The following is a 23,536-nucleotide window of genomic DNA, read 5'->3' as shown; positions in this document are numbered from 1 at the left end:
CGCCGTTGCGCAGGGCCTGCGCTGATAACCAGCCTCCGTCCGCCCCGCCCCGCCCTGCTCTCGAGCCGCCGGGTTCCAACGGCCCCCGCCGGGGCTCAGCGCTGCAAAGGCTTTGTCAGACGGGGCGGGTGGGACGTGGGTGCTTCTGTCCTTCCTCTGGATTGACCTGGAAGGAGGAGGCTGAGGCGAAGGAGCCGGTGTCGGGCTGCAGCGCACAGCCCGACCTTGTGGGCATTTCTCTGCTCCATTTCACTTTTGCGGAGCTTACTCCTAAGTAAGTGGGCGTAGGATCGTCGCCTTAGGAGGCTCCTCAAGACGCCGTGGCCAGGTGAGGACTTTATATAGTATAGCAAAAGGGATTCGGAGAGTTGTGCAGGCAAGAAGATGGCTAAAAAGACTGTGTGTGTTGATGGACTCCTGATGGGCACTTTGGACCAGGGGTGCCTTAACTTTTTTCTTGGGAAGCATTAAAAACATGCCTTGCATTGGCTTCTTTTTCGGTGAAGGTGCTTGCTCAAATTAATTTTGTTATGAGACTGTCCCTGCAATATTTGGATGGTCATGGATGGCTCTGTTATATCCTAATGTCCTGGAACTTGTATGCTTTATTGGTGGCTAAGCAAATGGTTTTACAGCATTGCAAGGACTTGATATCTCCTCCAATAGCTCCTTGGTTGGAGAGCTTTCTTGTCATGCATCTCATGCATTTTGCCTGGAGATGCAAAAAGCACAACTATTCTGAGATCTGGGACCCCTGTTTGGAGCTGTTTGCCTGATATGCATGTCATATTGGCTTTGCCAGAGTCTATTTCCCTTTCCCCAACCTTTTCTGACTGCTTCGCTCCCTTTTTTCTTTTTGATTCTTGGTTTTGACCACACATGCATGATTTGTATACTTATTTTGCATTTTTCTGTTGTGAACAGCCTTGGGATCTTCAGATGAAGGGAGGTATACAAATATAATAAATAATAATAATAACTTTGCAAAATGGTATTGTGAATTGACATGCTTTGCCATTATGCTTACATTTTTCATTTACTGTTCGTGTTTAGCTTAATCTCTTGTCTCTGCCCTTTCAGATTAATACCCACCCCTCCCCACATTCCCATCATGGAGAAGTATCATGTCTTGGAGATGATTGGCGAAGGCTCTTTTGGAAGAGTGTACAAGGGGCGTCGCAAATACAGTGCACAGGTAAGAGCACAAGGGAACAGGGCAGAGTGCACAAGGGAACGGGGATGGACCTCATCAACAGGCAAGAGAGTTAATTTAGGGAGATTTGTTTCCAAAGATTGCTATATAAGAAGTCTGCTCCTGAGCCTGCAGTGGTCATTGTTTCACAATGAGTTTTTCAGGGACAGACAGAGGGGAAAGTAGTGTATGACACATTTCCAGCCTTTTAATATAATAATAATTTCTTGGTAGGTGGTGGCCTTGAAGTTTATCCCTAAAGTGGGTCGCTCACAGAAAGAGCTGAAGAATTTGCAGCGAGAGATTGAGATCATGAGGGGGCTTCATCATCCCAACATTGTCCAGATGCTTGACAGTTTTGAGACTGATAAAGAGGTAAAGGACTTGCTGGGAGTCCTTTTTAAGTGTGGGAGGTGAAGAAGAAAATGGTGTCTTCCTGGCTCTGTGGAAATTCCCCCAAGAAGCAGAAAGGCCTGAAAACGGCTACATTTTGTTTGATGAAGTTTAGGTTATATGGTGTTCTCCAGATGTCCCAATGAGTACCTAGGAGGAGTGAACTAAAATTTAGCCATTTTGGTAACAGCTATCTAAATTACACATCTTGTCTGTAGAAGTGTGGATTGCCACATCAAGCCTATTGGTTCCTGAGGCTGCATCAGGTAATTAGCCTGCCAAGACCTATCAGCAGAATGACATTATCCAAAGAATGTCCCAACACACTTAGAGTTTGGAGCTCTCCATAGGGACCTTCATCAAATAAAAATGTGTTGGTAGCTGCTGCACACTCTTCTTTTGATGGTGGTTTCCTGTTGGCTTCAAACAGTACAGAGAGCTTAGTCATACTGTCATTCCCTACCCACAAGTGTCCCACCTTTGAAAATGTTCTCATTGGCATTCTGGTCTTGTTTATCTCCTTTAGGTTGTAGTAGTGACAGATTATGCTGAAGGGGAGCTTTTTCAGATCCTTGAGGATGATGGGAACTTGCCTGAGGAGCAGGTAACTATGACCAGAAGAGTAAGTGGGGATTCAGTGTGATGAATGACTCCAGGAATGGGAGAGTAGCTGGAGTCTGGGTAGGTGTCAGTCTCTGCTAGGCCATAAACCCTCCAGCTGTGTACTTTGACATGAACCTGTTACATCTCCTGGAATAGTGACTGAGGTGCTTACAAGACAGTCCCAATCTTTAAAAAGATGATTTGAGAAACTAGAGACCCATCCCTCTGAATTTGATACCAGGGATGATATTAGAACAGATTAAATCAAGGAAAGGTTTAAGGAAGTTGGTACTGTATGTCTTTTTGTTTATTAATGTTTTTAACCAGTTTATATATTGCTCAAACTGGAACATCAAAAGTGGTGTATGGTACAATATAAAAACACAATAAACCATAAAACATTACAAACTCAGTATAAAATTCACCATGATTAGTAATAAGAAGATAGGAAGCTGCCTTGAGTCAAACCATTAGTCCATCTAGCTCAGTTATGTCTGCTTTGACTGGCAGTGACTCTCCAGTGTTTTAGACAAGGGACATTGCCAGCCCTATCTAGAGATGCTGAGGATTGAACCTGGGACCTTCTGTATGCAAAGCTCTACCACTGAGTTACAGCCCTCATTCTAAATAAATAAGAATATCTGGAGTCACACTTCAAGTGATGCCTGAGTGAACATATGTGTTTTGAACTAGCGTTGAATCGGGAGAAGAGAAGTCTAGCAGCAGATGGACATGATTGCAGTCTTCAAATACCTGAAGGGTACATAGAAGAGTGGAAATGCTTGCTCTCTGCTGCCCGCAAGGATAAAAATAGATCTAATTGTCTTAAGATAATACAAGTAGATTTCTGTGTGTTGGGGAAGGACTTGTGATTCACAATTGAGGGGCATCGGCAAAGATAACAAAAAGGAATGAAAGTTTTATGCTGGAGATGTGGAGCATCTACAGGATTAAATGGGCTTTGCAAAGTATCAGGGTTGTCATTTTCTTTCAGGTGCAAGATATTGCCTCTCAGTTGGTCTCAGCACTCTATTATCTGCATTCCCACCGAATCTTGCACCGTGACATGAAACCCCAAAACATCCTTCTTGGGAAAGGAGGAGTGATCAAGCTCTGTGACTTTGGGTAGGTACGTTAAGAACTGATCTCCCCAACCAATCTCTGGTCTCATTACTGAAAGGTCTCAGTTGTCTTCTTTCTTTCCTGGGAAGGTTTGCCCGTGCAATGAGTATTCACACCATGGTGCTGACATCTATAAAAGGCACTCCACTGTATATGGCGCCTGAGCTAGTGGAAGAGAAACCCTACGACCACACAGCTGACCTCTGGTCAGTGGGATGCATTCTGTATGAGCTGTGTGTGGGGACACCACCCTTCTACACCAACAGCATCTTCCAGTTGGTGAGCTTGATCATCAAGGACCCCATCAAGTGGCCAAAAAACATGAGCCCCAACTTCAAGGTAACTGTACTTAAATGCCTTCCCCACTCCATCCAATGATCTCAGGGCAGGTTTAGATGCATTGCTTCTTTAGTCTCATTTTATCCACACACAAGACCCCTGTAAGGTAGATTGCCCTGCTAAGGGCCATAAGAGATATATTTTGCTCTAGAAGGTTATACTTTTGGGTTTCCCATGACTCAAATTCAGCTATCTGTATCTCTGGCATTACACTGTATGTATCTGTGGTTTGAGTTTGTTCTCTCCTTGGAAGCTTGAACGCCTTAGATTTTGTTCACTCATGCCACTTGGCCTCTTTCACACTGTTGGTGTGTATGTCTGAAAGGTAGAAATACAGATTTTAAGTGCATTCTCCAATCCTTATCCTACCCCACTGCCTGTGGGGATTAGACTGGGATAAGAGTGTACTTGCTAAGGCAGGGATGCCCCCCCCCAATGATTTTGACTGCAGCAGCCACAGCCAGCTTGGCCAGTGGCTAGGGTAATGTTGTCTACAATGTCTGAAGGACACCACATTGCTACATTGTACAAAAGAATGTAGTTCTGTGTGCAAACATGTTTAGGTGGTATTGGGGCCACCAGGTTTCTTTCTTAAGGCAGAATATGCAGCCATGTTTGCAAGACTTTTTTCAGTAATCTTCAGAGCTAGAAACTTAAAAATGAAAAAAAATGGGAACATTCTGGAAAATGTGCTTTTTTTATGCATGGATTGAATAGACTCTTCCCACAGCGACCAAGGAATTTCATTGACTCCAAGGTTTTCCTTGTAAAATTAGCAGCTGGGGTTATAGACTATAAGTAGTGTGAGGACATGCAAGTGACCATCTCTCATTACTGTGTAGAGCTTCTTGCAAGGCCTGTTGATGAAAGACCCTCGGCAGCGCCTGTCCTGGCCAGAGCTACTCTATCACCCCTTCATTGCAGGGCGGGTCACTGGTGAGTACCAGCTGCCATGCTTACTTGCAATTTCCCCCCATCTGGCTCCTGCATCTGCCTTTCCTTACAGAGCCCAATTCAAGCAAGCCCAGTCACCGACATGGACCTTCTCTTTTGCAGTGATTGATGACACAGCGGATCAAGGCATTACCAACCCTTTCACCAGCAAACTACCTCCTGAACTGCAGGCCCTGAAAGAGCAGCAGACACACTCGCTGGCCCCTCACAGTGGCCAGTCAAAGATCTTGAGGAAAGCACGGCAGAAGATGGCTCAGGAGGCTCGGAGAAAGGTGAGAGGCAGGTAGAACCATTGCTGGCAAGGCGACATATGGTATGGTGGGGTGCAGTCCATTAGAATCATCCTGTGTTGCTTGACTTCTTACAGGAGATGGGGAAATCCAGGGTTTTGTTTAAGGAAGAAACCCCTAAGGGGGTCCAGAGCCACACACGCAATGCCTGCCTTGCTCAGACAGATCCCAGAGAAGCGAATCGGGCAGCTCCTGGCACTGGAGAACAGAGGCACCCTAGCCTTGGAGGAAAGGGAATGGAGTGGGAGCAAAAGGAATCTTCCCCCACACCTCGGTGAGAAGAAGGAGTTGAAATGCGTTTATTTTGTTGAGAATGTGGTATATGATACACGTGCAAGGGAAGTGTGGATCTAAAGCTGGCAGTACCAGACACCACACAGAATCAGAGTAAGGTCCAGATCTTTTACTGCTGTAGAAGTCATAGGCTTAGCAAAACAGCTCTGGACAAAGTTATACATAGAAACGTAAGTTCCAGCTTGCAGGACTTTCAGATAGAGATACTGTTGCTCTAAGTAATACCAAATGACCAAGACAACACTGGAAACAACTAAATTAGCTGACATATATATGTCCCAGATTCTGCCAACCTAGAAGTTCCAAAGCATACCATTGTGAGTAGATAAATAGGTATCACGGCAGTAGGAAGGTAAATGGCATTTCTGTTCTCTCTGGCACTCTTCACGGTGTCCCGTTGCACCAGAAGTGATTTAGTCATGCTGGCCACATGACCTGGAAAGCTGTCTGTGGACAAACACCAGCTCCCTTTGCCTGAAAGCGCGATGAGTGCTGCACTTCATAGTCACCTTTGACTGGACTTAACTGTCCAGGGGTCCTTTACAAGAGAAAACCAAAGCTGGGGTGAGAACATTTCATTGTTGTGTAGCCCACCTTCAGCCTCTCATCCCTCTTCTTCATGGACAGAGAGAATCGGATCACACAGGATTACGAGCGGGAATTCCCAGAGCTGAGGCCAGAAAGTGGCAGAGCAGAAGCACGAGGCAGACGCAGCATTGACACTGTGGATCTGGAGACTGAGGTGAGTGCATGGCCAGGTACCACAGTCATTTGCATAGCTGCAAGGAAGTACTTTCTTGGCTTTCTGATAGTGGTGGTCCTCACTGACTCACTCTTGCCTCTTAGGAGTTGGATAGCGATGAGGAGTGGCAGCACTTGATAGATGCCACAGATCCTTCCCATGTGCAGCTGAGTGCCCCACTGAGCCTTCTGGGAGACCCTGCTTTTGTGCAGCGCATCCATGCCCGACTCAAGGATTCTGGTCGGCAGGTGAGTTGTAGGGAAGGGCTAAACACACACACACACACACACACACACACACACACACACACGTTATGTTTGCTGTATGCTGGGTATGTCCTTCAGAAGCTAAGGGAGATTTCCTACAGAGAGAAGAGGAAAGAAACTGGTGGAAACACTCTTTCCTTGTTGAATTCCTTTGGTAGTTTTGGCCTTTCAGCTAGTACATGATGAGCCACATACATAGAGACTAGGGACAGCTTGGAAAGATGGAGACTCTTAAGAATTGACAGGGTATAAGGTAAAGGTACCCCTGCCCGTACGGGCCAGTCGTGTCCGACTCTAGGGTTCCACGCTCATCTCGCTCAAGAGGCCGGGAGCCAGCGCTGTCCAGAGACACTTCCGGGTCACGTGGCCAGCGTGACTAAGCGGCATCTGGCGAGCCAGCACCAGTGCCGCACACGGAAACGCCATTTACCTTCCCGCTATAAAGCAGTACCTATTTATCTACTTGCACTTAGGGGTGCTTTCGAACTGCTAGGTGGGCAGGAGCTGGGACCAAACGACGGGAGCTCACCCCACCGCGGGGATTCAAACCGCCGACCTTGCGATCAGCAAGTCCTAGGCACTGAGGTTTTACCCACAGCGCCACCCGCGTCCCTGACAGGGTATAGAGGTCTTATAAAAATGTGTGGATCCTAGAAAGGAAGCTGGGCATGTCATTAACTCTTTAGTTGGGAGCAACATCTCATGGGTGAATTTTGGGATGGCAAGAGTGTGCTGTGATGCTGTTGAAGACAGAGTGACTGTGGAATCAGTAGTTTGTATGGTGTTTCTAGAGCACTTTAGGCATTGGTGTGGGGAAGGTCTCTGTTTCTGCCATGACTCTTGCCCTGTATGGGGAAGAGTTGTATGTCCTATGTACATTTACCCCTTTTCCTTATACAGGTGCTGGAGGGAATGCTGGAGGGCGCTTCCCATCTTCGCCCTGCCCTCCACGTTATTGGCAACTTGTTAGGTACCCGCTGTGACACGGAGCTGTTGTACAACTTCTGCAGTGACACAGGATTATCCCACTTCCTTGTGGAGCTAGCGGGAAGTATCCTGGAGAGTATCAACATCAAGCAGGTAGAGAAGAGGCATTCTCCAAAACAGGGGGTAGCCAACGTGGTGCCCTCCAGATGCTTTGGACTACAACTCCCTCCCTCCCAGCATGGTCAATGGTCAGGGATGATGACCACATTATCTGGAGGACACCATGTTGGGTACTTGCATTTTGAAGAGTTAAAGCATCTAGGTGTATAGCAGGCTGTTATTTGGACCTTTTTCTTATTGGACTAAAATCCAAACTAAGCATATAGTATTTGGATTTTTTTTTTAAAAAAGAAGGTTCATTATGTAAAAGTATTTAACTTGCACAAGGTCAAAAGCACTGTTAGAGTGTTCTGCAGAATCTGGGATATTTTGACAAGAATCATAAGCAGCTCGGAAGAAGAGGAGGTATGAATGGCGGACAAGGGACTAGGAACCGAGGGCTTGGCTGAGTAACTTTATCACCTGATTGCTTGAAACCTCCAGGGTGTCTGACCTTACCACAGCTGATACCAGCATGTTTAACATATATGTGGATAACTCTGGGAACTAAAAACATTTATTGGTGAGATTATTTAAAAGCCTCATTCTTTGATCCCAAATTTTGTGCCGCATGGAGTTTACACTGTAATGGAAAACAGTCTTTCCTCTACAGATTCTGTGCATCTGTACAAAGGTTAAATTTGGCACAGAATTCAGCCCACTTTACTCAGAACTCTGTTAGTTTCCTCCTCCTCCCATTCTTCTTACCTTGGCAGATGATTCTGGTAGTTCTTGATTACTGGTTCTTTCTATGGGGCACCCAACCAGTTGGAATCCAGCCCCAAGAACACATACCTCTCTCTCTATCCCACAGCAGCCCTGGTACATCACCCTACTGATAGACTTAATCACTGTCCTGTCAGCCTACTTTGCCAGTGATTTCAACCGACAGCAGAGTGGAAAGAAGGAAAGGTAAGACACTTTCATGGCAGATGAAATATGAAGGTGAATTATGCTATGTTGTCGGCAGTATGGGAGTAGGCAAAATTAAAGCACAGTGTGCATGAATACAGTAAATACCAAAAAGAAGCAGTTTCATTCCACACTCTGATGCCTTGTGCCAGTATTTAGTCTGAGAACTGGAAATGGCATATAATGTCCCTAGTTACCTGCCATCATACAGGTTCTGAGCATTACACAATTATACAGTACTGGCCAAAGAAAGAGGGAATCTGAGTGCCTGTGTTGAGCTCACTGCCATGTTTCAAGGCTAAGCTTCTATGTCAAACCTATAAACACAGATACTTCTCTAGTTTGCAGGCATTCCACAGTTCTGCCAGTCGCTTCCTTGCCCTGTTACCTGCACTGCTGGTTCAGCCCACAGACCAAGAGAACAGGCTGCGAGAACAAAGCCTGATGGTAAGGGTCCCTTTGAAGCCTCCTATCTCCTGGTCTACTCATCTCCATCTTGTCTCAGTCTCTCTCCCTCTCCCTTCAGCATCCTTTTAATGTTCAATGCTCAATTTAATTTCATTAAATTTAATTTCAGGGAAACTATATTAAATTTAATTCAGTTTTCTTCTCAATTTAATGTTCACTTCTCCCTGCCTACCCCTGGAACATGTGTGTTTTAAGGCTTGGGACAGAAATGGGTTCCAACCCAGAGTTTGACATTTTCAAAGATGAGGAGCAGCCATTGTTCCTACATCCCAAAATATATAACATATTTGTAGTACATTCATTTCTGTGCCCTCTTTTGTCTTTCGCTAAATACAGCATAGCATATGGCTTCCGGAAGGTTGCCCAGAAGGGAATGCGGGCCTCAGGTTGAAAAAGTCTCCCCACTCTTGCTCTAGGCTCCCCACAACTCCCAGACCTATACTATCCTCACTGCAACAGCATCCCTTGTCTCTTATCCTTACAGTGCTTCACCCACTTGTGTGAGAGCATGGATTGTGCCTGCCCATCCATCTCCATTCCCTTTTACACCAGCTTGTTTGAGGAGCATCACCGTCTTCTGGATGTGCTCTGCCGCGGGGCTAGCTGTAAGCAGCCAGCTCAGGAAGGTAACAAATGCTGTGGAGAATGTGCCCATCTGACTGCATTTTGGGATAATGCAAAATGGCTCCTGATTCCAGACTAAACATCTGAAAGAACTTTCTGACAGTAGGAGCTGTTCAACAGTGGAGTGGTCTCTCTTGGGAGGTTGTGGACTCTCCTTCCTTGGAGGTTTTTAAGCAGAGGTTGGATGGTCATCTGTCATGAATGCTTTAGTTGATATTCCTGTATTGCAGCGGGTTGGACTAGATGAACCTTGGGGTCCCTTCCAACTCTACAATTCTATGAGAACAGGCCTTTTCAGTGGTGGCTGCCTAATTATGGAATGCTCTGCCCAGAGAGGCAAGCCTAGTGTGTCATCTCTATTTTTATGCACCAGGCAAAAATGTTTCTTTTACCCAGGCTTTTCACTCTTAATTTGATGGTTTAAAGGTAGGATGGATGTAGTAGACCTCCCTTTTATATGGAGGATGCATTTTTAGGTTTTTGTTCTGTTTTAGTTTTAATATTTGTATTATTCTTGTAAGTTGCTTTGGGTCTACTTTGAGCAAAAAAGTGACAAATAAAAGTAGACAATAATAGATGTCGTCACTATAAGTGGCATTTCTGTTCCACTTCCAGTTGGTGTATTTAACCTTACTTGGTGTATTCTGTTTGCTCCCCAACCCCCACCAGTGTTCCCCAAAGAAGCAAAGGCAGTGCAAGAGTGGAGTGAACACTTGGCAGTTGCCTCTACTGCAGCCTTAGCTGCATCCTGCGGCATCCCAGGAGGGCACAGCACGTGTCATAAGGCCAAAAAGCAGGTGGGAGTTTTATTGGCATTTATGTTTCTGAGAGGTTGGCTATATAGCTCCCTCAAGTGGTGGAAACTGATAATGGTGTTAGCACTGAAGGCAAGGGATTTCCATTGCAGATCTCTCAGCAAGTAGCCCAAAAGCTCATTGAGAAAGATAATGATCTGCTGCCAAGTCTTCTCTCAGGAATAGAGTGCTCTGCCTCTTCTCTCAATGGGTTGAAGGTAACGCGTCTCCCCATGTTCCTTTTGCTTCTCTGGGAGTCGGGGAATTGGTGCCCAGGGCATCTTATCCTTGGAGGCAACATGCCTTAATCCATTCCCTTTTCCCTCCTCACTTGGGAAGAAAGTGATGATGCCTCGGTGGTCTGATCTTGCTTTGCATTTCCATCACCCAGGTCCTGTATGCCTGTTGCCATGTCAGTCTGACTCTGTGCCATCGCTTAGCAACTCCAGAAAGACTGAGTTCCCTGATTTGTGCCCTGCAAGGCAAGGTATTTTTTTTTTATTCTGAAACTGCAAAGAGAACTGCCTCATCATGAGCACATGCAAAGTCTCAGCCCTAAGAAGGTGGGGTGGGGGAGAAAGGAAGCTGCCTCTTACCAGGTCAAACTATTTTTCCATCTGATATTGTCCACTCTGACTGGAAATGTCTTTCCCTGATCTCGATCAGGGGGTCTTTCTCGTCAACCTACTCCCTGATCCTTTTTTAACCAGAGATGCTGGGGTTTGAGAGTTAATGAGCAAGGAACTGGAAACTGTATCAGGGAAAGGATGGTGTGGAAACAGGAGAGGCGTTCCAACATGATTGGCATGGGCAGGGGAGGGGCACTGAGATAAGCATGGTTTTAGAGCAAAACATTGTGAGAGGAACATTGGATAGCTTCTCTTAGGAGTGGATATGGGATGGAAAGGTGATGGTTTGTGGAGCCAGTGTTTCAGGACTGAGCCTTGTCTCTTTGAAAGGTCCCACTGACTGAAGTGGCACAAGTACAGGCAGCTGAAGCCTCATTGAGACTCTTCTCCCTCCTGCTCCTCCAGCTACAGATCCTCCCACCTCAGTAAGTGTTGTTGCTTTGGCACCGTTCATATTCTTGCCTTGACTGCTTGGGAACAAGGGAAAAGGCTCGCAGAGACTTAACGAGTGGTGTGGATTGACAAGAAGTGGATTGGCAAGAAGGAGAGTCAGTGCTAAAATGGGGAGGCACTTGACAAAAAAGGGAAACTGATCTGCAGTTCTCCGGAAATGTCCAACACAACCCTGGTTTTGAGGGATATGCCCCATCGCAAAATGTGCCAGTCCAAGAAATGTTTTGCAGGAAGATGTGCAATGGTGCTTCACTGTGCTCTGTAAGCAGATACATCCCTCCCACTTCACTCTTTTAATGTTTGATGTAGCTGCCCTAAACTCAGGAGCAACTTGCCCAGAGTGGGGCCCAGTAGCAATAGCCTCCCAGCTATTTACACAGAATATACATAAGGAGAGAGCTGGCATCTGTGTTAAGGACTAGACTTCTGGTGACTGTAAGCTGTGTCGAACTGATGGTTTCTTAGTCTGAAGCAGAAACTACCCAGGAGTGAGCAACAATGCTGCCAAGAAGTTTTCTTGATGTTTAGAAAATGAAATTACTGGTTTTTAGGATTCCACTGAATCTGCTACATGACATAATCACATTTTTTGAGCCACAGTGCAGCCCCAGCCTTAGTTTTTGGCTGCCGTTCCTTTTCCAGGCACACACTTAACTGTCTGGCAAGTATTGCTAGCTTTAAAGATGAGGGCCTTGGCATTCGTTGCTTCATCCTTCTAATGCTGCTATTTCTTTGATTGTGGTTTAGGTCTGAAATAGTGCTGAAGGAAGCCGTGGCTCTTTTCAACCATGCAACAGCTACCTCTGTTCTAGTGAGTAATCTCTACTCCGGGGTAGAGTTTAGAACTGTCTATATAGATTCTTTTACCCCATATGTGTAATCTGATTGTCAGTAGCCCCAGCTGTAGGTTTGTACTCACAAGAAACTCTTCCACAATGCACCCAATGGCGAGTGATGAATTCTCACTAAGGTCAAGGAAAGGACCAAACAGTTATCTTTCCTCACACAGTTGGAAGTATTGTAGACAGAGCTTCACAAGCTGTGAAAAAGAGGTATCCCACTGTTCCCACAAATGTGTACTAGATACTTCTGGACTGCAAAGAAATGGTCTGCCTGTTACCCTGTCATACCAGAGGTATCGGAGTTGGACTTCTGTAGACTATGAAGGAGAAAGCAGCATTGCCATTCTTGCGGGGAGTCTAATAACTAGATTTGCATCCAGTTCGAGTAAAGAAGGCATTCTGGCCATTCCTGCACACAGAGGGGTCTCTCTGTCTTATGCAGAGTGCTGCAGGATTGCTGCTGACATACTTCATTCAAAATGGCGCTGCTGTGATGATCAGGCAAGAGGAAGCCATGGCCATTATAGCTACTGTATTCACAGAACCTGCGGAGGTAAGAAACCAGCTCCAGACAGACAGGGGCAAATCAGGACACATAGGGCACTGGCTGTGTCATGCTTGTCATGCCATATAGTGGTTGACTTTGAGGTCACTGTCTCAGGTCTAGTCCTTTCTCTTGGTGTCTTTCAGCTATGCCTGCCACCTCCCATGGGAGCTGGCTTCTATGATGGGCTCTTGCTCTTGATGCTGCAGCTATTAAGCCAGGTATGACTTCATGCCCCACCAAGCAGCTTCCTTGCATTCTCTAGAGCAGCATTGGCCAACCTGGTGACCTCCAGATGTTGCTAGATTGTAGCTCCCATCAGCCCCAGCCAGCATGTGGTCCAACAGACAGTTATGGTCTAACATCTGGGGGCACGTAGTTGGCAAAGGCTGCTCAAGAGGATGTACACAAATGATCCAGGAGGTATTAGGGAAAGTATTTACTGTTAGGTGAAGCAGAATGGGGTAGGGTAAGAAATGGCTTGCTTAATTCTGCCAAGGCCATGTGTAGCCCCTCAGCTCTTGGCAGTAGGGAACTGGCTCTCATCCAGGTGCTGTCCTGTCTGTTCATGGACTTCCTTGGAGGTTGCCCTATCCACAACTGGAAGGGCCACTTTGGGTCAAAGGACGGAGCAGCCTTCCCCAACCTGGCATCCTCAATGTTTTGGGCCACAATTGCCATCACCCCAACCATTTTCTAATCTACACTTAACTGGGGCTGATGGGAGGTGGAGTTCCAAACATCTGGAGGGCACCAGGTTGGCTAACACTGAGATAAAGACAGCACAGTCTAGAACTGGACCTAAGCAACTCAGTTTGCTAACATAGTTATACAGATATGATAATTTCCAAGCATATTTTCTGGCTAGGTGGCTCAGTTCTTTCTATAGAATTTGAAAGTTTTAAAAAATACTGATGAGGACATTGCACTATATATACAATTTGCTGTGTATGTATATTTGTGTGTGTGAAGAAACTCCAGCCAAATTCTCACCTATAGCCACCTGCATATTACCTCATTGTTTTTCCCCTCTTATGGACTAGAAGTTTGCTTCCACCCAATTAAAATATATTATGATAGCTAAAATGTAATAAAAGCAGAGTCTTAGGATTCTGCAGGACTGGCCCCGTTCCATCTTTGAAAATATATGTTACAGTTGGTGGTGATGAAGACCTTAAATTCCCTAGCAAAATGGGGAGGGCAGTTAAGTCTCTGCCCTTTCTGGGCATATCAGCTGAGTTATGTGCAGCAATTCCTCTTAGTGGACGCCCAGCTTCCTGCTTTTTAGATACAGGTGGGAAGAGAGGTCCAGTCAGAAAGGGTTTAGGTCTGTCAGGCTACAGAGGGAGCATCCACGGAATTAAGGTGTCTCCGATGAGCCAAATCCCTGAGCTGCAATGCAGAATAGGGTGTTTAGGCTCCCATCTCACTGCTTTGGGGCTTGTTCCTCTTCTGTCAGGGAGATGCAGCAGTAGTGCGGGAGTTTGCTACCACCGAACTCTGGGGCATCGTGTGGCATCGCTTTGCCATGGTGCTCCACTTGACTTCTCAGGAGCCAGTGATGGAAGGAGACACCCCGAGAGCTGGCCAGCAGGCACCAGAGCCATACTGGAACCTCATCTCGCCACAAGGTACAAAGTGGCTTTCCTTTAGTAAGAACCACCCCAAATTGCCTCTTGGGCGTCTCCTCTTGCTATTTACATGTCAGAAGACAGAGCTGAGGAGGTTCGTCTTGGTGAGGCTGTATATAAGGATGCTCACAGTCTTTCCATGGTGCCAGGCCTGGTTCTGGCAGTCACCTCTCTGATTGGGAAAGGCAAGGGGACATTGAATAGGTGGCTAAGGGGTACTCACTCGTACTTTCCCTGCTGTAGGAACCTTGCTCTTCCTGAGCTTAGCCCTCTTCATCTTCACACGAGAGCCTCACCAGTGCCTTCTCCAGCTGGGCCAGCCCAATGGGGTCATGATGGCAACCCTGAGCAAGCTGCTTGAACCTGACTTCCTGACTTACTTGGCACAAACGTGAGTGATAAATCCGAGGCTGAGCTATAGAAGGAAGTAAACTAAATGCTGCTAGAGTGGGACAAGGGCAGGGGGCTGCTGCATAGAAACATACTTGTCATTTACCCAAACACAGCACAGCAATACAGTCTCCCCCAACCCTGATTTTGGTCTAGCTCCTCCCCTTCTTACCAACTTCCATTTTCAGCAAGAAAGCTGCCCCAAGACGCAGAAGTGGATGATATGCAACCTTCTGTGTCCCTATGTTCAATCTCAGGAATGTTCCAGATACATGCAGCTGAATCTGGCTTTCTAACAACCTTTGTTTTTATATTAAAGATGAAGTTTTTAGGATTATACTTGTCCGTAAAGGTTTTTATTGAGCAGGCCATTGGATTAGATTAGATTAGAAAGAGGCACTAGTTGTGCTCTGCATATCTCCCAAACTCTCCTCAGTTTCAGCTTCTTATTACAGCATCCCTATGTAAACCTTTATTCCTTGCCCTTTTCCAAACTTCGCCAATGTATTTGATTCCTAATTCCAAAAATTACAGTCAAAATAAGGTGTGCACATTAAGCCTATTTCTGCTTTGGTATAACACAAAAAAGTTAAAGGACCCCTGACAGTTAAGTTCAGTCGCAAACGACTCTGGGGTTGCGGCGCTCATCTCACTTTAGTGGCCGAGGGAGCCAACAGTTTTTCTGGGTCATGTGGCCAGCATGACTAAGCCGCTTCTGGCAAAACCAGAGCAGCGCATGGAAACACTGCTTACCTTCCTGCCGGAGTGGTACCTATGTATCTACTTGCACTTTGATGTGCTTTCGAACTGCTAGGTTGGCAGGAGCTGGGACCGAGCAATGGGAGCTCACCTCATTGCGGGGATTCGAACCACTGGCCTTCTGATCAGCAAGCCCTAGGCTCAGTGGTTTAGACCACAGCACCACCCGTGTCCCTCTGGTGTAACATAGCTATAAAAGAGCATATATGCTTCTTTTATAAAAAACAGTGATTTGGCTCAGAGCAATTAACTTTTTGTTCAAGACATCCCTTAAAACCAGCATGTACGGTGACATCACTCGAAGTAGATGGGAAGTTTATTAATAAACCAAATGAGATAAGTAATTGTTTTCAAAGTTTTTTCAAGAAACTGTATAAACAAGGGCCAAAGAATGAACAAGAGATAGAAGAATTTATTGAAAAATACGGCCTGCCAAAAATTTCCGAAAAAAACAGAAGGAGTTTGAATGAGAAAATTACAGATCAAGAAATAGAGAGTGCCATTCAGGATATGCAACTAGGGAAATCACCAGGACCAGATGGACTAACTGCGAGATACTATAAAGCATTGAAGGAATGGTTAGTACAACCATTGAAAGAAGTTTGCAACCAAATCTTGGAGGGGAAAAAGGCTCCCGAATCGTGGAAGGAAGCATTCATCTCACTTATACCGAAGACAGAAACTGAGAAACATCAAGTCAAGAACTACCGCCCTATATCACTTCTGAATGTGGATTATAAAATTTTTGCAGACATTTTAGCAAAAAGATTTTAAAAAGTTTTGTTAGAGGAGATTCACAGGGACCAAACAGGCTTTCTACCAGGTAGACAATTGTCAGACAATGTGAGGAACATTATAGACATTTTGGAACTTCTGGAAACTGACATAAATAGAAAAGCTGTGTTGATTTTTGTGGATGCAGAGAAAGCCTTTGACAATATTTGCTGGAGTTTTATGAAGAGGAATCTCCAAGGGATGGGGGTAGGCAAAAACTTTGAAAACGGTATAGGTGCAATATATTCTGAGCAAAAGGCTAAACTAATTGTAAATGGTATGGTCATGGACGAGATTCCAATAGAGAAAGGGACACGACAGGGATGCCCAATATCCCCCCTATTGTTTATATCGGTACTGGAGGTTTTCCTGAATATGATTAGAAGGGACCAGCTGGTTAAAGGAATACAGGTCGGAACTAAACATTATAAGTTAAGAGCATTTGCAGATGATCTAGTTTTGACATTGCAACAGCCAGAAGCCAGTTCAAAAAGAGTTTTGGAATTAATTGAAATATTTGGTCAAGTAGCAGGTTTCAAATTAAATAAGCATAAGACAAAGGTGTTGGAAAAAAATCTAACGATGGGGGAAAAAGATAGTTTCCAAAGAGAAACCGGTTTGGAAATTGCAAAAAGAGTAAAATATCTGGGGGTAAATTTAACATCTAAGAATGTGAACTTATTCAAAGATAATTATGAGAAATGTTGGTTGGAAGTGAAGAAAGATTTCGATATATGGTCTAGGCTGAGACTTTCCTTGTTAGGCCGAATTGCTGTTATCAAGATGAATGTATTGCCGAGATTGTTATTTTTGTTCCAGACATTGCAAATTTTAGACAAGATGGACTGTTTCAAGAAGTGGCAGAAAGATATATCTAAATTTGTCTGGCAGGGCAAAAAACCCAGAATAAAATTTAAGATTTTGACTGATGCAAAGGATAGATGGGGCTTTGCCCTGCCGGACTTAAGACTTTACTATGAAGCAGCAGCTTTTTGCTGGCTGAAACAATGGCTACTTCTTGAGAATACAGATATTCTGGATCTGGAAGGTTATGATAACAACTTTGGTTGGCATGCATATTTATGGTATGACAAGGTAAAGGTTCATAGAAACTTTAAAAACCATATTGTCAGGAAAGCACTGTATAATGTATGGAACCGATATAAAGATTTGTTAGAGAGTAAAACCCCCAGGTGGTTGTCACCAATGGAAGCCAAGGCGGTAAAAAGACTGAACATGGATTCAGACTGGCCAAAATATTGTGAAATTATAGAATATGATGGTGAAAAGTTGAAACTACAGAGCTTTGAGAAATTGAAACCTAAAGTCCGAGACTGGTTACATTATTACCAGATTAATGAGACCCTTAAGCAGGACAGGAAACTAGGATTCCAGAAGGAGAGGTCAAAGTTAGAAACAGAATTGCTAGAACCCAATACTAAGAATTTGTCTAGAATGTATAATTTGCTGCTAAAATGGAATACACAGGATGAAACGGTTAAATCAGCCATGATTAAGTGGGCACAAGATATTGGTCATGATATTATGTTTGCTGACTGGGAGCAGTTATGGACCACAGGTATTAAATTTACGGCATGTAGTGCCTTAAAAGAGAATATAATGAAAATGATCTATAGGTGGTACATGACCCCAGTCAAGCTTGCAAAGATATATCATTTGCCCAATAACAACTGTTGGAAGTGTAATGAATGCGAAGGAACTTTTTATCATCTTTGGTGGACCTGCCCGAAGATTAAGGCCTACTGGGAAATGATCTATAATGAAATTAAGAAAATCCTTAAGTGGACATTTGTAAAGAAACCGGAGGCTTTTCTCTTGGGCATGGTAGGCCAAATGGTTCCAAAGAAAGATAGAACATTTTTTATGTACGCAACAACAGCAGCAAGAATTCTTTTGGCAAAGTATTGGAAGACTAAAGAATTACCTACTCTGGAAGAATGGCAGACCAAGGTGACTGAATTTATGGGACTGGCAGAGATGACCGGCAGAATCCGTGACCAGAGGAGAGAGACAGTGGAAGAAGACTGGAAAAAATTCAAAATCTATCTTAAAAATTGTTGTAAAATTTCGGAATGTTAAGATGTCAAGGGATTGGATATAAAGAATTACAGCTGTAAAAACTTAAGCTTAAAAATTTTTAAAGAGAATTAAATATAAAAAGGGATGAAGGATTGCTAAAAAATTTTAAAACAAGAATGCAGTGAAGGGGAGGTTTGGGGAAGTCGTGTTATGTTTGTTTGTTTTTTGTTTATGTTGTAAAATTAATAAAAATTATTTAAAAAATAAAAAAATAAAACCAGCATGTAATGGCTGAAGGCCAGGGCAGGGCAGATGGAATATAGAATGTTGCCTTATACCAAGTTAGACTATTAGTCTACCTCATTTTCATTTATTGTCTACACTTGACAGATAAGAGGCTCTCCAGGGTTTCAGACCAGAGTCTGGAGCTTACTATTGCAGCCCAAATATACTTACAGCTGGAAGTTAACACCTCACTTTGACGGCTTTCTTCCCTCTTCCAGGCAGATGCAAGAGGATGGTGACCCAGAACTGGTATCGGCTGTTGTGCTCCAAATTTGCCAGCTGTTCTGTTTCCCCTTTGCTCTGGACATGGACCCTGAAACTTTAGAGCTTATTACAACAGGTCTAAGGGACTCTGAAATCCCTGCACGGTTACTCCAGGTAAACCTTTTCTCATGTTGGTCGTCTAAGCACTAGATGCAGACTCTGCCTTAGCCAGACCAGTTGCCCTGCTCCACACAAAGCAATGCCTTTCATCCTGATTCATGGTGGTTGTGCTTATGTGGATGCACTCAAAAAACTGCTTTTCATAAAACAAGGCACCAAATGCCTTTTTTGAAGGGGGTTGTAGGCTGGGGAAGGGATGGAAATGCCAGTCTCATAAAGACATAAGGGAATTTTTACCCTTTATGGGAAACATTTTTAAAATGATAAAGGTTCAGAGTTATGTCCAACAAAGTTGTCCAGTTTGTGGAAAGACTACAAACAGATTTTGTGGCTAGGGTGAGGAAAGTAAGTTCCATAGCATAAGCAGAAGTCTTTGCACAAACACAACTTTGTTGGTGCCAACTTCATACTGGTATGCACACTTTGAGACACTATTCTGCTTTTGCTTTCTTTGTAGGCCTGCATTCACCACCTTCCCTTCTCAGAGACAGAGTTGCCATTGAGTCTCCTGTGCCACTTGGTGCTGAGCGACGAGGGAGTCATTGAGCAGGTGGTGGGGGTGGCTGCCTCAAAGCATGCTGTTGCCTTCTTGTCTGCCATTTTGCTATCAGACCAAGTAGCCCTTACTGCAGACTTGCTCTCTCTGCTCACCCACATAGCTCGGGCCAGTCCAGCTCACTTGCCTTTCCTACAGAGACTCCTATGTGGTTCAGACTCTGCTTCCCAACCACTGAGCCACCTGCTGTGCCACCAAGAATGCCCGGTTCGTGCCAAAACTTGCAGCCTTTTGGGGAACTTGCTGCGCCACAGACAGGGGTTTCCTCAGGTTCTGCAGGACCAGATTGGGCTGCTGGAACATCTGCTGGAATGCCTTTCGGATGAGGACGAACATGTGCGACGCTCAGCCAGCTTTGCTGTTGGCAATGCAGCCTACCAGGCTGGCCCTCTTACTCCAGCCCTCAGCAAAGCAGTCCCTTGGGTTGTTCAGCTCCTGAGTGATCCGCAAGCCAAGACCCGCTGTAATGCGGCTTCAGCACTGGGCAACTTGGGCCGCCAGTCGGTGGAACTGGAAGATTTGCTGATCCAGAGCAGGGTACCTGGTCGTCTATTGGATGTGGCCTGTCATGATTCGCAACCAGCTGTGCAAGAGGCAGCACTCATTGCTCTTCGATCTATTGGCCAGCAGCCCAGGATCCACCAGGTATTAGTTCAGCAACTGTGGAGGGAAAAGACTTGGCGAGCTGAGGGCAGGCCCTAATAAACCAGCAGTCAGATTTATTGTGCTTCAGTTAATTCCTGACAATGCATAACGGAAGCCTTATTGCAAGGTTACCTGCCGTGGTTGTTGAGGATAATGAAACTTTGCTTGCTGGTCAAGAATTGAGGTTTGTACATTGGGGCAAAAAAGGAAAATGACATTGGTAGGTTCTTGTTGGCGGGGGGGGGGGGGGCTTGAGAGTTCATTGCTGCTATTAGCTGCCATATTCTCTTGACCCTTCCTTTCTATGAGAGAAGCACTTTACAAACAGTCAGTGTGTGATAGCTGACTTGCTTTGTCATCTTAATTAGCAGTTATCAATATAACTCAACCTGTTCCATTCTTTCAAAAACAGTTGCACATAAGTGAGCTCCAAACTATCACACCACTGGATTCTCAAGGAATAGATGTTTTTTCCATGATAACTCTCTGTTGGTTCCAAGTGTCCCTGAGCTTATATTAGGTCATCCAACAGTAGATCTCATTCTTCCTTTACCTAGTTACAATCATCACTTTTTATGTGTAAGGGTGGTATCCAATGCACTTGCTCTGTTAGTGCAAGGATTGGCATTTGTGCAATGGAACTTTCCTTGATTCTTGTGCACCTCACACCTTCCCCAAATTTGCTTTGGATGGCTGTGGAAGCCCCTTAACAGATTTAGAGGGTTTGCAGGGAGGAAGGGGAGTTACTTTGCACAGCCAAAAGGCCTTGCACTGACAGTACACTGAATACAACCCTAAGTTGCTAGTCTCCTTTCTATGAAAACATGACTGTGCTCCCCAAGAATCATAGAATTGTAAAGTTGGAAGGGTTCCTGAGGGTCATATAGCCCAACTCCCAAAATGCAGGAATCTCAACTAGATCATATGTGACAAGTGGCCATCCAACCTCTGTTTAACAACTTCCAAGGAAGGAGAGTCCAACACCTCTCATGGGAGTCTGTTCATTCCAGTATTGAACAGCTCTGTCAGAATGACATCTTTCTCAGTACCAGACGTTGAAGATACACTGGAGTTATGAGGCTCTCTATAGAATCCTATTGCTGTGTTATTCACATTGAGGGAGTTACCATAATTACTCAAAAGGGGGCCTTGTTTTCAGTCCCATCCCCAACATAACATATTCCTCAATCAGCTGTGCATTACTTGCAGAAGATGGAAATCCTAACACAGTGTCCTGATAATGCGGAAGTGATGTTGGAGGCAGGATTAAAAACACAGGCCTTCTCTAAGTAATTGTGCTAATGCCCTACATAGCTTAGCACAATAGGCTATGCCAGGGCACAACATATATCTGTTCCAATCTCCTTTCCAGGTGCTGGTGTCACTCGGAGCAAGTGAAAAGTTGGAAGCACTTTCATGTAACAAACCTCAGACTAGTGCCTACAGCAGCCCACGGCCCTCATCATCAAGGCATTGTAAGAAATTGATCCACCTCCTGCAGCCTGCACACAGTGCCTGAGAATTCAAGAGGGTTCCAATGTGCTCTTCCAAACACCAGGTTTTGAGAACCATGGAGCTGAAATATGATTGCAGCTACTGTCTTGGAGTGGCCTTCGATATGCCAAAATGTCAAGAGCGTGCTAGTCTTTCTAGCTGAAGTTGGAAGTAGTTGGAAGTAGAACTCTGTTTTACATCATCTGAACAGAGGTGCCACAGTCCGCTGTTCAGATCCATTCACCATTTTCTTGCTATGAACCATCCATGGAAAAAGCCAAGCTGCTATGTTCTCCTACCTAAACAAGACGTGTAGCTCATGTGTAGCAAAAACCTTAGCTCAGTGCACTCTACATTAAGTGCCTTGGGATACTGGTCTTTCATGAAGTTGTTTTTTCTTTTTTTCTGAGAATTTCTTCCTTTCCCCTTGAAGAAGAAGAGTGGACAGCCACAAGTCACCAAGCATCGCTACTTAAAAGCAGAAAAGAGAACAGTGGCATCGCTGGCCAGAATAAAGTAGTACCTCTTTTGCTTTGACTTTTGCAGGTTAAGTTGTGGGTCAGAAGGCAGGAAGCATTTTCAGTTTTTGATAGGAGTTATAGTATCCCCCCTGGAGCCTCTGATCAACTGTAATGGATTGCATGCATTATTTGTTTCAGTATTTCTTTGACTAGGACCCTGACCCAGTTGGTCTCTTGTTTTTTTATATTTAATAGTGTGCTTTTGTAATAAAACCTGGTTTGTTTTCTCACATGTTCCTCCATATGGATGTAGCCTAGAGGCAATTGGTGGAAGAGAGTTGAATCCCACCCAGAGGTCTTAAAAAATAAGTTGTGGGTGCAGAATGGCATCCATTCATGCAACAGGACTCCCTCTTCCCCTAAAATTTGTGCTAGAGGATTGGGGACCTCATTTCATGCATACCTATAGCACTAAGTGCTACACTGAATTACACCCTATGCCAAAAACACACTTAGATGCAGAAAATATATGAACATTTTGCCACATAATATACCTAACTTGAAACATTTGTTACAAAATTGAACATGAAAAATTATCTTCCATATTTGTGTTGGGAATTAGTGGGAATGTACAAATGAAAAAAGTAAGGTTGCAATTCTAAACACATTCAGCTGTAAACAAGCTATGCTGAACATTGTAGGGCTTACTTCTGCATAAATGTGGATATGTGAGCCATAATCTTACACTCAAATAAAAGCAGGCTTTTGTGAGAGCTACTGTATCACGCAGTGTGTCTGAGATAAGAAAACTCAGGCTCGGGCCCAAAATGCAATCCACCAAGCCTCACTATCTAATCCTTAGGACTCTTCTTAGCAGCCCCGCTTGAGTGTTTTTGCCTGGCTGAAATGTGTCCTAGCATTGTGATAATGCCCTTTGCTTGCCTGGATGTAGGATAGAAAGAACCTACAGTTCAAAGTTAAAATTTACAATCACCAGCACTAGCATGTGGTCCTTGGAAGCCTGCCTGAAGGGAATGCAGTCCATGGGCTGAAAACCATATATGCTAAAGAACCCAATGCACCTATAGTAAACTAATTTTGCAAGCTTAGCACCATTTGTTTGGAAAGTTCATTTTTGCTGTGCATGGGGGCTGAACTCTGGGAACACTAGGTGTAGAATCAAAAGCAGCTAAACTGGATTAATCATCTTGCTTTGAGAATCTAGCAGAAAAGGAAGCTGAACTGACAACGGTTTCCACATTGCATGGCAAAACTTAGGTTAGATGAGTTAGGAGAGTTATAGCTGTATCTCTGTTCCTTTAATTTACTCAGCTATCCAACCTCAAATGACACCTGCTGTTAATAGGCTTTACAGACTTCTCAGTTACCTTAGGGTAGCTGTTAAATGAGAGGCAATAAAGGGGAACAGCAGCATTAAGAAACCACCTCAAGCTGTCGTGTCCATTAGCATGAAGAGCAAAGTTCTATTCTTCACTCCAAATGCACTAGTTTTCAACAACAAACAAAACTGTATGGTACAGCATGCAATTGTGTGTATTCCCACCTGGAT

The 23,536-nt window shown here is 44.5% G+C and overlaps 1 protein-coding gene across 2 annotated transcripts; it reads left to right on the top strand.

Annotated features, from left to right (window-relative positions):
* The first annotated feature begins 70 nt into the window (after window positions 1-70).
* On the top strand, window positions 71-22,256 carry STK36 (serine/threonine kinase 36). Of its 2 annotated transcripts, none has more exons than XM_081879164.1 (27): window positions 71-274; window positions 1,081-1,195; window positions 1,427-1,567; window positions 2,112-2,189; window positions 3,183-3,313; window positions 3,400-3,649; window positions 4,492-4,585; window positions 4,706-4,875; window positions 4,971-5,167; window positions 5,815-5,929; window positions 6,034-6,177; window positions 7,096-7,275; window positions 8,096-8,193; window positions 8,535-8,640; window positions 9,146-9,287; window positions 9,955-10,082; window positions 10,193-10,297; window positions 10,471-10,566; window positions 11,039-11,133; window positions 11,909-11,972; window positions 12,446-12,556; window positions 12,694-12,768; window positions 14,007-14,178; window positions 14,422-14,569; window positions 18,645-18,804; window positions 19,268-20,011; window positions 21,384-22,256. In XM_081879164.1, the coding sequence occupies exons 2-27, from the start codon at window positions 1,112-1,114 to the stop codon at window positions 21,528-21,530; spliced, it is 3,975 nt and encodes a 1,324-aa protein (XP_081735290.1). In that variant the 5' UTR covers window positions 71-274; window positions 1,081-1,111; the 3' UTR covers window positions 21,531-22,256. The 2 variants fall into 2 exon arrangements, with proteins under 2 accessions (XP_081735290.1, XP_081735289.1); XM_081879163.1 differs by having other exon boundaries at window positions 71-328.
* The last annotated feature ends 1,280 nt before the right edge of the window (window positions 22,257-23,536 follow it).

The sequence above is a fragment of the Podarcis erhardii genome, assembly GCF_964252035.2.
Source record: "Podarcis erhardii genome assembly, chromosome: 1".
In the NCBI taxonomy this organism is placed as follows: domain Eukaryota; kingdom Metazoa; phylum Chordata; class Lepidosauria; order Squamata; family Lacertidae; genus Podarcis; species Podarcis erhardii.
This window is presented reverse-complemented; position numbering and strand designations above follow the sequence as displayed.

What these genes read in the sequence shown, in the direction of transcription:
- STK36 (XM_081879164.1), top strand. Translation starts at nt 1,112, where the DNA reads ATGGAGAAGTATCATGTCTTGGAGATGATTGGCGAAGGCTCTTTTGGA. An exon ending in TAAGCAGCCAGCTCAGGAAG is followed by an intron (nt 9,288 to 9,954) that starts GTAACAAATGCT and finishes AACCCCCACCAG; the next exon opens with TGTTCCCCAAAGAAGCAAAG. An exon ending in AGCAGCCCAGGATCCACCAG is followed by an intron (nt 20,012 to 21,383) that starts GTATTAGTTCAG and finishes TCTCCTTTCCAG; the next exon opens with GTGCTGGTGTCACTCGGAGC.